This window comes from Berkeleyomyces rouxiae (assembly GCF_048999995.1).
Source record: "Berkeleyomyces rouxiae strain 22BRR77 chromosome Unknown BrBRR77_ptg000005l, whole genome shotgun sequence".
In the NCBI taxonomy this organism is placed as follows: domain Eukaryota; kingdom Fungi; phylum Ascomycota; class Sordariomycetes; order Microascales; family Ceratocystidaceae; genus Berkeleyomyces; species Berkeleyomyces rouxiae.
In genome coordinates this window covers 556,487-569,657 of record NW_027396495.1, presented here as the reverse complement: position 1 = coordinate 569,657, position 13,171 = coordinate 556,487, and the positions used below count along the sequence as shown (strand labels likewise).

The 13,171-nt window shown below is 53.2% G+C and overlaps 5 protein-coding genes across 5 annotated transcripts; 1 reads left to right on the top strand and 4 right to left on the bottom strand.

The window, feature by feature from the left end:
- Window positions 1–11: 11 nt before the first annotated feature.
- Window positions 12–2,248, bottom strand: BROUX77_005297 (uncharacterized protein; the record flags this gene model as incomplete). Its single annotated transcript, XM_073750156.1, has 3 exons — window positions 12–288; window positions 355–1,460; window positions 1,526–2,248. The coding sequence occupies 3 exons, from the start codon at window positions 2,246–2,248 to the stop codon at window positions 12–14; spliced, it is 2,106 nt and encodes a 701-aa protein (XP_073604183.1).
- Window positions 2,249–3,942: 1,694 nt separating this feature from the next.
- BROUX77_005296 (uncharacterized protein) lies at window positions 3,943–5,443 on the bottom strand (the record flags this gene model as incomplete). The annotated part of the gene is made up of 4 exons (XM_073750153.1): window positions 3,943–3,971; window positions 4,047–4,280; window positions 4,377–4,530; window positions 5,441–5,443. 4 exons carry the CDS (start codon window positions 5,441–5,443, stop codon window positions 3,943–3,945), a joined length of 420 nt encoding a protein of 139 aa, XP_073604182.1.
- Window positions 5,444–6,040: 597 nt separating this feature from the next.
- BROUX77_005295 (uncharacterized protein) lies at window positions 6,041–7,025 on the bottom strand (the record flags this gene model as incomplete). The annotated part of the gene is made up of 2 exons (XM_073750152.1): window positions 6,041–6,953; window positions 7,012–7,025. 2 exons carry the CDS (start codon window positions 7,023–7,025, stop codon window positions 6,041–6,043), a joined length of 927 nt encoding a protein of 308 aa, XP_073604181.1.
- A 555-nt stretch (window positions 7,026–7,580) lies between these two features.
- Window positions 7,581–9,852, bottom strand: BROUX77_005294 (uncharacterized protein; the record flags this gene model as incomplete). The annotated part of the gene is made up of 3 exons (XM_073750151.1): window positions 7,581–8,313; window positions 8,378–8,596; window positions 8,723–9,852. 3 exons carry the CDS (start codon window positions 9,850–9,852, stop codon window positions 7,581–7,583), a joined length of 2,082 nt encoding a protein of 693 aa, XP_073604180.1.
- A 1,691-nt stretch (window positions 9,853–11,543) lies between these two features.
- BROUX77_005293 (uncharacterized protein) lies at window positions 11,544–13,119 on the top strand (the record flags this gene model as incomplete). Its single annotated transcript, XM_073750150.1, has 3 exons — window positions 11,544–11,850; window positions 11,908–12,095; window positions 12,175–13,119. The coding sequence occupies 3 exons, from the start codon at window positions 11,544–11,546 to the stop codon at window positions 13,117–13,119; spliced, it is 1,440 nt and encodes a 479-aa protein (XP_073604179.1).
- Between the last annotated feature and the right edge of the window lie 52 nt (window positions 13,120–13,171).

Below are 13,171 nucleotides of genomic sequence, written 5' to 3'. Positions count from 1 at the left end.
CCATTGCGCCTCTATGCCGAGGGAATTCCCAACTCGTGGTAAAACGCCTCGGAGTTGGGCTTGCGGCCTAGGAACTCCTCCAGAGTCTTCATCTCATCCTGGCTACCACCCTTCTCCAACACCGTGTGGCGGTAACGGCGGCCTTCCTTGGCGTCCATAGGGTTGCTCTTGAACACCGAGTAGAACATGTCGGTGGAGTACACCTGCGATGAGAGGTAGCCGTAGTAGCCGGCGTCATAGCCTCCCATGAGATGACCAAAGGTGGCCTCACCATGGCCCCAGTTGCCACTTCATTTCTATGTTAGCAAAATTTCACTCGTAGTATTTTCAAATATCACAGGGTTAGAGCCATACCTCATTTCATTCAAGGAATCGGGACCCAGAAGATGGCAAATATCCGCACGCAGATCATTGTAGGTCTTGGACGTGTCCAGCTTCTCAACATCGGCATGAGTCTTGGGGGTGTGGACCGTCATGTCGAAGATACCAAAGTGCAGCTGGCGAAGGTTGGCCAGAGCACCGTTGACGTGCTTGGTAGAAATCAGCTTCTTGATCAAATCTTCGGGAATGGGCTCGCCAGTTTCGACATGCTTGGACAGACGCTTGAGCACCTCAGGTGTCCAGCACCAGTTCTCCAGCATCTGCGAAGGCGCCTCAACAAAGTCGCCCACAGTGTTGGTTCCGTGAAAGCGGCTGTACTTGACACGTCCTGCAAGATCGTGAATGCCATGGCCTAGCTCGTGGAACAGGGTAACAACCTCGTCATGCTTGAGAAGCGATGGGCGGGTGGCAGTAGGCTTGCTGAAGTTGCACACCAGAGCAGTGGCGGGGTACTGGCGCGAGCCGTCCTCCTTGACAAAGCCAGACTGCAGATTGAAGTTGGCAGCATGACCATACTTGCCAGGGCGGGGGTGAAGATCCAGGTACAGGTAACCAACGAATCCGTTGCCTTCGCTAGCATCGTTCCAGACACTGAAGATAATCACATCCTCGTGCCACGCAATATCCTTTCCGTCGCCAGTAGGACTGAGGCGACTGCGCTCAGCAGAGTCCAGCTCGTGGAAGGAGAAGCCCATGAGCTCCTCAAAGATCTTGAGCATACCAGCAATAGTGCTCTGCAGGGGAAAGTACTCGGCAATCAAGTTCTCATCGATGCTGTACTCCTTTTCGATCATCAGACGGTCGTAGTAACGGTGGTCCCACAGGAAGTACTTGTTGTCAAACTCGAGACCGCGAGACTCGGTGTCTTGCTTCTTGAGCTCGAGCAAGTGATCAATCTCCTTCTTTCCTCCGTCAGCCAGACGTGACCGCAGGTCGCCAAGGAACTCGTGAACAGTCTTGGGGGTCTTGGTCATCTTGTCCTCGATGACTAGGGTAGCGTGGTCGGGGTAGCCTAGCAGGCGGGCAGCTTCGTCGCGCAAGGAAATAGTCTCTTTGAATAGGGCAACGTTGTCATTGCACTGTAAGTAGGTTAGCGATTCACATCCCAACTTTGACAGGTATCGTAGTCAAGCTTGATTCATACCTTGTTCTCGTTGGAAACAAAGATGCGACGGCGAGTATCGGGGTTGGTAGCAAATTTAAGGGCAGGGAAAATATCGGTGTACTTGAAGGTGAGCTTGAGCTTGCCCTCGTTCTCGCCGGTTCCCTTCTCCAGGCTGTCAACGACATTCTTGGGGACTCCGTCCAACTCAGCGAGTGTAAACCAGATACCGCCGTTTTCCTCGGTCAGTCTCTTGTTGAACTCAATGCCCAGGGTGCTGAGGCGTTTCTTGATCTCCTTGAAGCGGTCGCGCGCAGGGCCGACAGGCAGCGAGAGACCGTTCTTGATGTAGGCCTTGCGCTCCTTTTCAACAAAACGCAGACTCTCGGGGTCTAGATTCTCCTTCTCACGGCGGGAGTAGATGGCGTCAACGAGCTTGAAGACATCCTCGCGCATGCCCATCTCGATAGCAAAGTCATCCAGCAGGGCCTCGGCATCGGTTGAGGCAGAGCGCAGCTCGGCGTTGGCCGAGACGTACTGGTAGAAGCCCAAAATGTGACCGTTAGACGACTTGTTCTCGTCGTGGATTTGAGGCACAATGGTGTTGTTGAAGGTGGCGGAATCCAGCGTCACTTCAGACACAATCTTATCCAGCAGGCCGCGAGTGGTGGTGCACATGGCCTCGGCATCAGAGACAATGGACTCCTTGGTGCCGGTAAACAGCGGCGGAGCCTGGGGCGGGTTCTGATGCTGCGGAGGAATCATCTTGGAAAAGGCCGGAAAGGAAGAGTACGGACGGACTCGGGGGACTGAGATTCTGCTCAGTTGCAGTTGGCCCAGCACACTGCTCAGGCGACTAAAAGCTCGTGGGGCAGCCACGGTGGTGAGAATGGCGACGAACAGGAAAAAAAGAGCAGCTCTGAGGACGAGCCGGCTCTTGGTGGAGGAGAAGCGAGGGAAAAGGGAGGGGAGGCGAAACGGTTGGGGTTTGTTGGGCGCCAGCGTAAAGAGCGGTGATGTAACGGTGTTATATACTTGTGTGTATTGGAAGCGTGGATCGGGATTCGTTGCAGTCGAATGAGAACCTGGGGATGTAGCTATGTAGTTAATTCGTTTTATGGCTATGTCGACTTGGTCTCGGTTCGGGTTTGGATATGTTGAGGTTGGTGGCGGTTGTGGTGGGTTATTATGTTGCAGACAAGGATGGCCAGGACAGGGAAGCTTTGCTTTAGGGAGCTCTACAGAAAAGCACAGCAAAGTAACCAAGTCAACAGGGCGCATGAAGAAAGCAAATTCGGGTGCCTCAGGCCGCCCGCCTTGAGCAGAAAGGGCTGGTGGGGCGGGGCAAGGAGACAGCGGCAGCGGCAACTACTTTCCGTGCTGTTTGTTGTAACTAACTACACACGATAACTACTTGCATTGCATACTTAGGTAGTTACTTAGATAGCTGTTCACACTGGTTGATAGTGATAACTAACTTTTGGTTAGTCGACTGTGTAGAATCGGGTGAGATTAGTACGAGTTCGCCGTATCTATGGATGTCTGTACATATCTATCTCTGTATTATGTATCAAAGATGGCCCGGTCAAATACATATGCACTCCATGGTAGCGCTTTGGCTAACGCAAGTAAGCGCAGTTGCAAATGTACGAATTCATATCTAACTACAAGTATTTTCGCTTTAAGAAACCGACGCACTGCTGCTACTACTGGTGCTAAGATTACATGTATGGACCTTTGTGCTGTTGTCCAAAGGTCGGTACATGTTACATACGACAGACCCAATGCAACGCTCTCTCCTCTCGCTTGACCTCCCCTCCCCACGCACCCACACTACCGCCATGGAGAAGCGTGGTGTTTCAAATGCCTGTCCCCAGCCGGCATCTGGTCGATGTGATACAAATCTACATACAGCCAGCCAGGCACAGGGACCCAAGACCACATGTGATGTGATTTGATGTGATTCCACTGGTTCCCGGGTATAAGCAAAAGCGTGTAACCACCACGTGGGCCCCAGGACTATAAAAATACAAAACAAACAAACAAGCGTGTAACCACCACTTCCCATTCCATCCCGTTCAGGACAAGTCATAGGCGGGTCGAATAAGTACATGGATAGACATATAACTATAGCTAGTTACCCTGTTTGTAGATATATTGTTTAGAGAAACTAAAGGACAATGTTGCAGGAGAACGCCATCAAAAGAGCAAAAAGTCAAGGGTCCAGAGAAACGAGGATATCCCATAAATCGGCCCGCCCCTTATGCTGAAGAGACAGACATACATGAACGCAAGATATGGTGAAGCCAGGAACAAAAAATAGAGGGAATAAAAAAAGGAGAGCAAAAATACGTGGCAGAAAGCGTAACAGTTCGTGTCTCTGGAGCATAGGCTCAGAGATAAATCCAGACAGGCCTGTTGTAGACCAAAGCGACGTGTGCAATCATGAGCGAACCTGTTTAGTTGGCCAGGATAGTGCGGACAAGATCTGGACGCAAGGTGTTAGTAATCGAGCCCGCATACTTGCATTTCCAAGACGCCCCCAAATAGAAAATAGGCTTACCCGTGTAGTTGACCTGGCCCGATGATGTGTCGACAGCTTTCAGCAGCTCATCTACCTCGTCATCTGTCATCTTCTCACCCAGGTTGGTCAGGATGTACTTGAGCTGGCCGACACCAATGTAGCCAGTCATATCCTTGTCAAAAACCTGGAAGCCTCTGCAGTATTCTTCCGGCTCGCCGGGATCGCGGAAACCACCGGGGCGGTTGAGGATGCGCTGGAAGGTCTCGAAGTCGACTATTTATAAAGAGGTTCGGGGGTCAGTGGGTTGTTGGTCCAATGAAGTAGTGCAGCCTTGAACAGGGACCACAGTCCGTTATAACTAAAACCTACAATCGCTACCGACGCTCTTCTCCAGATCGCGAATCTCAGACAAGGTGGGGTTCTGACCACAGGCACGTAGCAGATCACCCAAGCTGTCCAGGGCCACACGGCCGTTGCCGCGCTTGTCGAATAGCGAGAAAGCCTCCTTGTAGTTGGTCGAAGCCTAGACATGGTTGTTAGAAGCCATTCTGAACAAATCTTTGTTCTTTTTCGTCAACTCGAGACTGGTGGGTGGTTTAGTGATGGTTCTGCTCGTGGTTATGGACCTCTCCTCCGCCGCTCTCGGCCAGACTGGTACATGGGATCGATTTGGCGCTATTAGGCTGGCGGAATGCTCAGGGGAGTTTTGCATTGACCACAACTTTCGAGCCCCTAGGCTAAGTTCCAATACGTGCGTTCGAGTCGTTGGCAAATGACCATTCAAGGTCATAGGGCTTCATGAAGTGTCGATGTCACAACCGCCGCCCACTCCGCCCCAGAGACATAGAGCCCTCATTTTCCATCCGAAAACCAAACTCTTGTGGCGGGGTCTCGAGCTTTGCCTTTTCAGCGCACAATGGCAAGCTAGAGAGGCATTCATTGCACAAAAAGATGCCAGCATAGCCACCAAGGTACAAAACAAGAGAAAGTCCTAGCCGGAGTAGGGAGCGCTAAGCTCAGGGACTAGTCTTGTCCCTCTCAGGAAGGCTTTTCGAGCCAGTTATGACAACAAACAAATCAACAATGAAATCGGGGGATTGTTTTTGTATCGACCATCTGTTTTCTTGTAGGCCCAGCCACAGTCGCGCGAGTCGTCTTCGGCCATCATCTTCATATCGCGGGTTTTCGAGGCACAAGCATAGGCTGCCAGCGTCAACGGGAGCGAGGCAGTATCGGAGGAGTTGTGAAGGTGCATTCAATGAATATAAACCCATGGTCGTGCAGATTGGCTGGGACAGCGCATGGAAGCTGGCAGCGAGCAAAGAGTAGAGAACCTCGAGAGCGTGTTGAGCGTGAAACATCATCAAACCAGAATCGCCTACACAGATAGACTCTCGTTTAGAGAACAAAATGCAGAGACAGCGTGAACTCACCATATTTTATAGATTTCAAAGCGTGTATGTGTGTGAAGGGTTGAGGAGTTAGATTAGAGTCTGGTGATGTAGAACACAGAAGTGTATGCGCAGCAAAATGGAGAAGAAAGAAGAAAAAGCAAGCCACAGATGACAAACACCACCTGGTGGGCAAGGTGGGAACCAGGTTGCAGGACCGTCTGTTTATAATGCTGCTAGAACAGCATCTAGGGGCTTGGAACAGCCAGTCTATTGGGTCTGTCCAGGCCTAAGAATACATGTGCAAGTGCTACAACAGACATGCAGAGGCCTAGCGGCTTGAAAGTTACAGGCGCTTTCCCTGCTGCCTACACCCTGCCTTGGACTAAAGCTACAATACATTAGCCAGCACCGCCGGGTTTATTGCTGGTTATTGTCTTGGACGGAAATGAGCTTCATGTCTGGAAAGGCAACGGCTTGCCCCTCTCTGCCTCTCTGCTTCTCTGCGAGCGTAATAAGGCTCAGGGGTTCTGGGGGCTGTTGTTTATGCTCCACTATTGCTCCTCACCGCCCTTTGCTACAGCAACGGCGCTACCAGAATTTGCCAGCTGTCAGCGGCTGTCATCTGCCGATCATCCTCATCTACTTCTTCTTGGCCATGACCAGCACTGTGCCCCACACCGCATCGACTTCGATTTCCCGCCAATTGTCGACGTTGAACGCCTCTGTAACCTCCCTCATTCTATCCATCATAACGTCAATGATGTCTCCCCGACCCCCCTCCGCCCGACCTACGAACTGCGGGTTTGAATCACGCCACGCAGAAAACGCGCTATACGTGCGCACATACGCCTCGAACTCTCCCAGCGTCATGCGCTTCTGCAGCCAAAAGCCCTGGTGCTGCTCACCATCGCTCGGGCGCACCTCGCATGTCGCCAAGTCAGGCCGGTAGATTTCACGCGTAACCTCGCTCCAGTGCTCCTGCGGCAGCACGACCTGCTCCAGGTAATCACGAAGGATGCCTCGTCCAGGCTGCTCCCAGTACCGGCCCATGCTGTGCATGCCGGGCGCGACTTCGCCGTTGGGCCGGTACAGGAAGTCGTGGAACACGGCGGTGGCGGCGGGGTAGCTGACAATAATGTTGTCGTTGTAGCCCCAAAATGCAAACGTCCCGCCTCTGCGCACGATGCGTGCGATCTCGTTGAGCGCCGCGGCGTTGCTGAACCAGTGCGCGGACTGCCCGGCCACGGCCATGTCAAAAACAGCGTCATTGAACAGGCTCAGGTCCTCGGCTGGGCTCACGCAAAACGACATTTGGGGATGGGTCGTGGATAGCGAGGATGTCTGTGAAATCATCCTTTCGCTTGGATCGACGCCGATGATGCGGTCAAACTTGCTACTGAACGCAATCGCAGCAGTGCCTGGTCCGCAACCAATGTCAATCAACGACCCCCGGGGGCTGTTTGCGCCATGATAACTTAGGATGCGCGACACCAGAGTCGCGGGGTAGTGTGGGCGAGCATGGGCATATTTAACTGACGAAAATGTAGATCGACTTATGGACTGTTAGCAGGAGGGCCTGTGTGAGCAGAGCATATCTCGGCCTGAAGTACCTGAATACTGACATAGTTTCTAGGAATGAGCTGGTAGGTCAATGAGCAAGAATATTTGAATGCCATGGTTGAAGCCTCTCCCATTGACGTGCAATACATTGCCTCCAGTTGGCCTCAGGACTTTTTAGTAGAGATTCTTACATCCGAGGCCACTGAAACGCTCAATACAAAGCTAACGTTACCACCAACGAAGGTGCTTTTACCCGGTGGCGCAAATACCTCGGAGCTCCGAGACATCTTCATTTTAGCTTAAAAGTAGTCACTCTTTGCTTTACTTATGGTTGTATGAGCGCCATTAAATCCCGTTATAATGCCTCTTGTATGATGTCATACCGTTGTCAAATAGTCAAGATTGATGTGTTCATGAGTGAGATTAAGACAGGACTATCAAGTGTTTATGTAACGAGAGAGAAAAAAAGAATAGTTATAGCCCAGAAACGCCGAACGCAATGTAATGTACAAGAATCGTAGTCCGAAAAAAAGGATGAAGGAAAACAAGGGATGCAGACGTATACATAAGAGATCATACACAAGCACACAGCTCGGCTCAGCCAGCACCGGCGTCGCATCTACATCGAAGACGCGCTCGCCAGCGCAAGGCCCGACGTGGCGCGGCCAATATCGCACCAGCACGAGGCATCGCCCTCGCGCTCAACCTGGACGATAATGTCCATCTTGTGCTGGGCCAGGTACTCCTGGACACGGTCGCGGACATCCTCAAGCGATGCGCCCTTGGCAGCGACAACATGCACGATGCCAAGCAACCGGTTCTCGCGGCCCAGGCGGTCGTCCATCCAGAACTTGGGCACCGAGTAGGCGAGCACGCCGCGCTGCTGGGCGATGCCGGACAGCGTGTTGCGCAGATTGTACTCTATGCCGTCGGGGATGCCGAGAAGCAAGCGGCGGGCGGCCGACATGATGAGCGGCTTAGACGAGCCGAGAATAAGAACTGAGATGAAAACGGACGCCAGCTGGTCCCAGAAGCTGTGGCCGGTAAAGTAGGTGAGCAGGGTTGACACCACCACCGATGCGCTGCCAAGCGTGTCTGCCAGCACATGCAAGTAGATGCCTTGCATGTTTTCGTTGTCATGGCCGCCGCAGCCGCCGCCACCGTGCGAGTGGCCCTCGTGGCCGTGGTCGTGACCGCCGTGACCGTGGTGGTGGTGGCCAAAAGCAGCCATGCCAACAAGGTTGACCACCATGCCCATGACGCTGACAGCTAGCAGCTCACCCAGACGCTTAGTCTCTGAGCCTTCCCAGATGCGCTCAAAAGCCTCAAAGGTTATTTCTACGCTCAGTAGCCTAAATCCGAGTCATGTATTAGTCATGAGGTTTGTCGCTTGAGTCCTGGCGGGGCTAGACTTACACAAGTAGAATACCATTAGCAAAACCACTCAAGGTCTCAATCTTGCCCAAACCATAGGGGAAGCGTTGGCTCGGAGGCCGCTTTCCCAGAACACTTGCAACAAGGCCAACTAGCAGGGCCATGCAGTCAAAAAACATGTGGACAGTATCGCTTAGCAAGCCGAGGGAGTCGGTGACGTAGCCGTAAAAGGCTTGGACCATCATGAAGGAGACGTTTAGACTGCGAGGGAGGGCAAACGAGTTAGTGAATGGAAAATATATGCCAAGGAAAGAACCGAGGCAACGCAAGGGAGCGCATGGGGGCGATGTGAGACATGGAACAGAAGAGGGGTCTGAGGCAACTTACAGCATGTAATAGAGAATGCGACGAGAGTCTTTTTCAATCATGATGGCATTGAGGAAGGGGTATGAAGAGGTGTAGCGCATGAGGAATTTGGTGAACCTGGACTTTTCTTCGGTAGAGGAGTGTTTATGGGCGTGAAAGTGTTTCTGATCGTGCTCATGGTCGTGGTCATGATGGTGATCATGGCCATGGCTATGGTGATCGTGGCCGTGGCCATGGCTGTGCTTGTGGTCGCTGGAGCACGAGTGGCTGTGGTCGTGAGTGTGCGCATGGCCGTGATCATGATCGTGATGATGATCGCCGACAAGATCGCCGCTGATTTTCTCGGACCCGTGCCCACGATGCTTGTGATCTGAAGTGTTCATTGTATTCAAAGTCGATGTTGACGTGGACAGGCTGAGCTGGCCACTGGTGCATGACGAGGAAAAGTCCTCGATGGTGATGGGCGTAGTTTCTATCAATTGCGAGTGCGAGTGCGAATGGACGCCCATTTTCCGTGATGAAAGGGTGCTGACCGAGGGAAGACCGTAACTGTATCCGGAGTTCGACTGCGGCAGAAGCGGGCCCGGAGATGAGCCGTGGCTGTGGCGACTGTAGTTTTCGTGGAGAGACAGATGGCGCGTGTGAGCAACGCGGGCAGCTGAAGAGTGCGCGGCTGCAGACTTGGTGATGTCGAGAGAATAGGCAGCCCCGGGCGCGGTGGACTGTTGATGGCGGAGCGGAGAGCGGGCGTGAAGAGGACGCTGATGGGGAAGAGACGGCGAGGGAGGGTTGTGGGAGGAATTAGAATTAGGGTATAAAGGGAAGAGAGGGCCGTTTTGGTGATGAGGGTGGCGATGTTGGTGCAGAGGAGAGAACGACGCAGACACTGAACGGTAGGGCGGCGACGGGGTCGTACTTGTAGAAGTAGAAGCACTTGGAGACATGGAGAAATTTTGCGAGCCTGTGCTGTGGCTCCCAGAAACGGATCGCGAGGACATGGGCACAGGCGCGGGCGCGGGCGCGGGTGAGAGCGAGCGAGGGCGGGAATGAGAGTGACTGTGTGAATTCGAGAGCGAGTGGGTGTGCGCATGGAATGGCGGGTGCGAAATCAGAGCCAGTAGCGGCGACGAGGAGGATTCGTGGTGGGCCATAATAAGCCGTCTGATATTCTCCGGTTGCTTTTTATATCAGCGTTGGCATATGGGAAAAAGCGAACAGTACTACCGACGGCAGCAAACCTCTGGTCTGCTATTAATTCCGATATAGCTTCTCTGTCCTAGCGGTCAATGCCGACGAGAGTGCAAAGAGAACAGCGGATGCTTGTCCTTCTATCTTTTTTGTACCCTGGTGCTGGGGGACGGCGTCTGGAGGGCACGGCAGCTAGCCAGCCAAGAAAAAGTATACTAAAGATGGGTGATCCGGGCTTTGTCTTAGCGACCAGACGCTAGCCAATCAGCGCAGCAGTCAGGCGAAGACCTGCGGCTTTTGTGGGCAGCGGGCGAATACCTTGGCTGCTTAGCTCTGTGTGTCGTATGAAGCTGTTAGCTGGGGGCCTCTGAAAATAGAGGTGAAACAAGGGCGAAGACGGAGAGCTGACGCAAGGGGAGCTGAAGACGCAAAGGAAAAAAAAAACGAAAGACAACCAACTGCAAGCCAACACCGCGGCAGAACACACACAACACGGGGAAAAAGGCACCAGCAACCCCGTCCAAGCTTTACGCAGAGCTGGTCTGGGGTCGGAGCAGAGGACAGCCGGCGGGTCAGGCTTCTAGGCTTCAGCGCAACAAGCAGGGCCACTGCTCAGCGGGCAGCCGTAGCGGTGCTCTAGACTCCAAGTAGGCAGATTAGGGCATATACTCACTGATGATGCAGGCCGTGAGTTGGTGGCTTCAGGGCTCAGCTAGTGGTCCCCTCAGTCCTCAGGGTTGTGATAATAAAGGTACGCAATGCGTGGGCAAGTAGAAAGAACAACACAAGAAACAGGTTCACAGTCTCACCATCACAATCTCCAGCTCATGTCGCAGCCAGCTTCACGGCTGTTGTCTTGCCTTTATACTTTGCCCCCCTTTACCCGCCTTCTCCTTTTCCTGGTCTCTCGACTTCCCCTCCTTCGCTTCGTCTTTATCTTTCTCGCTCGTGCTTGTGCTTGTTGTTCCTTGTCCATGCTGTGATGTCACCAGACAAGGATTGTAGATCACATTACCCATCCGTCGCTCTGTTAGCACTGCGACTCTACACTTTCTTACCATGCAACGACAACTTGCACAAGTGCAGGGATAATTTTACGCATCAAGTATCTGCGCTGTCTGGCTGGCTGCCTGTGCATACATGCGCATCTCTGTCCCTGAAATACGTTGTCTCAGTGTAACCCTAAAGTACCCTATGCATATGCCAAAGCACTCTTCGCATGAAAAACGCCGTCAGCGACGCAGAGTTCTCACATAAGCCAGACAAGACATTTTAATCTCTGGAAATTGTCCATCAAGGTTACTCTCATGCGATTGGCCCCCACTGAAACCTGCAGCTTTTGTGACACTTTGCCTTTGTTTGCAAGCATCAACTGGTCCCGTGCGAGTTATGTACTCATGTACTTGTACAAGTCCTGCGGGCATCATAACCCTAGTAGCAACCCTCCGCCACCCACCAAGTCCAAGCTGTCCAATTCGAGTTTAAGCTTGGCTCCGAGGAGCTGGTGCCACACGAAGCTTCATACAAGTCAGCGGCACACTACGGAACCAACGAGTCTCTGTTCATCTCCCGTGTTTCAACCCCAAGCTTCCAAACCCCTCTCCGCCCTTACTTCCTTTGGCAGCCTTGCTATAGGGCAAAGAGGGAAGCGCAAATGGATCCTGAGGCGGTGCTTCAAGAGCCTGCGGCGGCCGAGACCGCTGCTGCGCTGGCCGACGTCTGGATCCCTAATGTGCAGACGGTTTTCTATTTTCTGATTGGAACTGGGGTTTTGTCTGCCCTGTTCTTATTGGCCGTGTTCAAACTCACGGCGCCGGCCATCTACAAGCCTGCCAAAGATGCAAGCGGTGATCATGTGCAGGTGATCGTCATGGGCGACATTGGCCGGAGCCCGCGCATGCAGTACCACGCCATCAGTTTTGCGAAGCATGGATACAACGTGGACTTGATAGGCTACAAAGGTAGGCAACGGATTAGATGCTTCAAACTTGACACCCGAATCTAACATCTCTCCTTAGAAACTGCGCGGCATCCTGACCTGGTCGCGAAGCCAAATGTGCATTTGTTCAGTCTGAGACGTACACCAGAATGGCTGTCCTGGCAAACTGGCCTGCTTGTTCTTCCTATTCGCGTCTTGTATGGGTCGTTTGCCTTGTACAATGCCATGGCATACCGGACCGTCGCTCCTAAATGGATCATCATTCAGGCATGTCAGAATCCCAAATCGCAACTGGGCGGTGGGTGGTCTTCGCCATGTCACACGCGCATACTAATACTCTCGGTAGAACCCCCCTTCAATTCCCACATTCCACATTACGCTTCTTGTGGCCTGGCTTCGTGGGAGCAAAGTCATCATTGACTGGCACAATTATGGACATACTATCATGGCTCTGAACAGGAGCAAAAATAACCCGGGTGTTATATTCTACCGCCACTACGAAACTATTCTGGGTCGTCTGACCGGTTCTCTGAACCTCACTGTGACGCATGCAATGGCGCGTCAACTAACTGCCCCGCCATACAGCATCTCGTCACCAGTGCTCACCTTGCACGATCGGCCTGCCGCGTCCTTTAAGCCCATTGAATCTCTTTCTCAACGCCAGCAGTTCTTGTCTGTCATCCCAACTACCAAGCCGTATGCCTCGAGCATCGTCGCCGGGACCACCAAGCTCGTTGTCAGTAGCACCTCGTGGACGCCCGACGAGGACTTTGGTATGCTCCTCGAAGCACTGGTCGCCTTTGCTGCCGCTCAGCCCTTGACGGAGTTGCTCGTGATCGTGACAGGCAAGGGTCTGCAAAAAGCCGAGTTTGAGCGGCTGATTTCCAACCTTTCGGCAGCTGGTCACTTGGGCAAGGTGACCATCATGACAGCGTGGCTGTCGATCGAGGACTACGCACATCTGCTCTCGTGCGCCGACCTTGGTATCTGCCTGCACATGTCGTCGTCGGGCGTCGACCTGCCGATGAAGGTGGTCGACATGTTTGGTGCCGGCATCCCTGTGGCGGCGTACTCGGCCTACGAGAGCTTTAGCGAGCTGGTAAAGGAGGGCCGCAACGGCTGCGGCTTCACGACGTCGACTGAGCTGGCGGATATCCTCATGCGGCTGATGGGGCCGAGCGGGACGGGCGAGCTGGCCAAGTTGAAGAGTGGCGCGGTGGAGGATGGGAGTTTGGGATGGGACGAGCAGTGGGACAATGTGCTGGGCAGAGCTTTGGGGATCGTGACCTAGAAAAAGGCCCAAGACCGGGTGACGGTTCGGCTGGGTGGATATAGACTCCAGT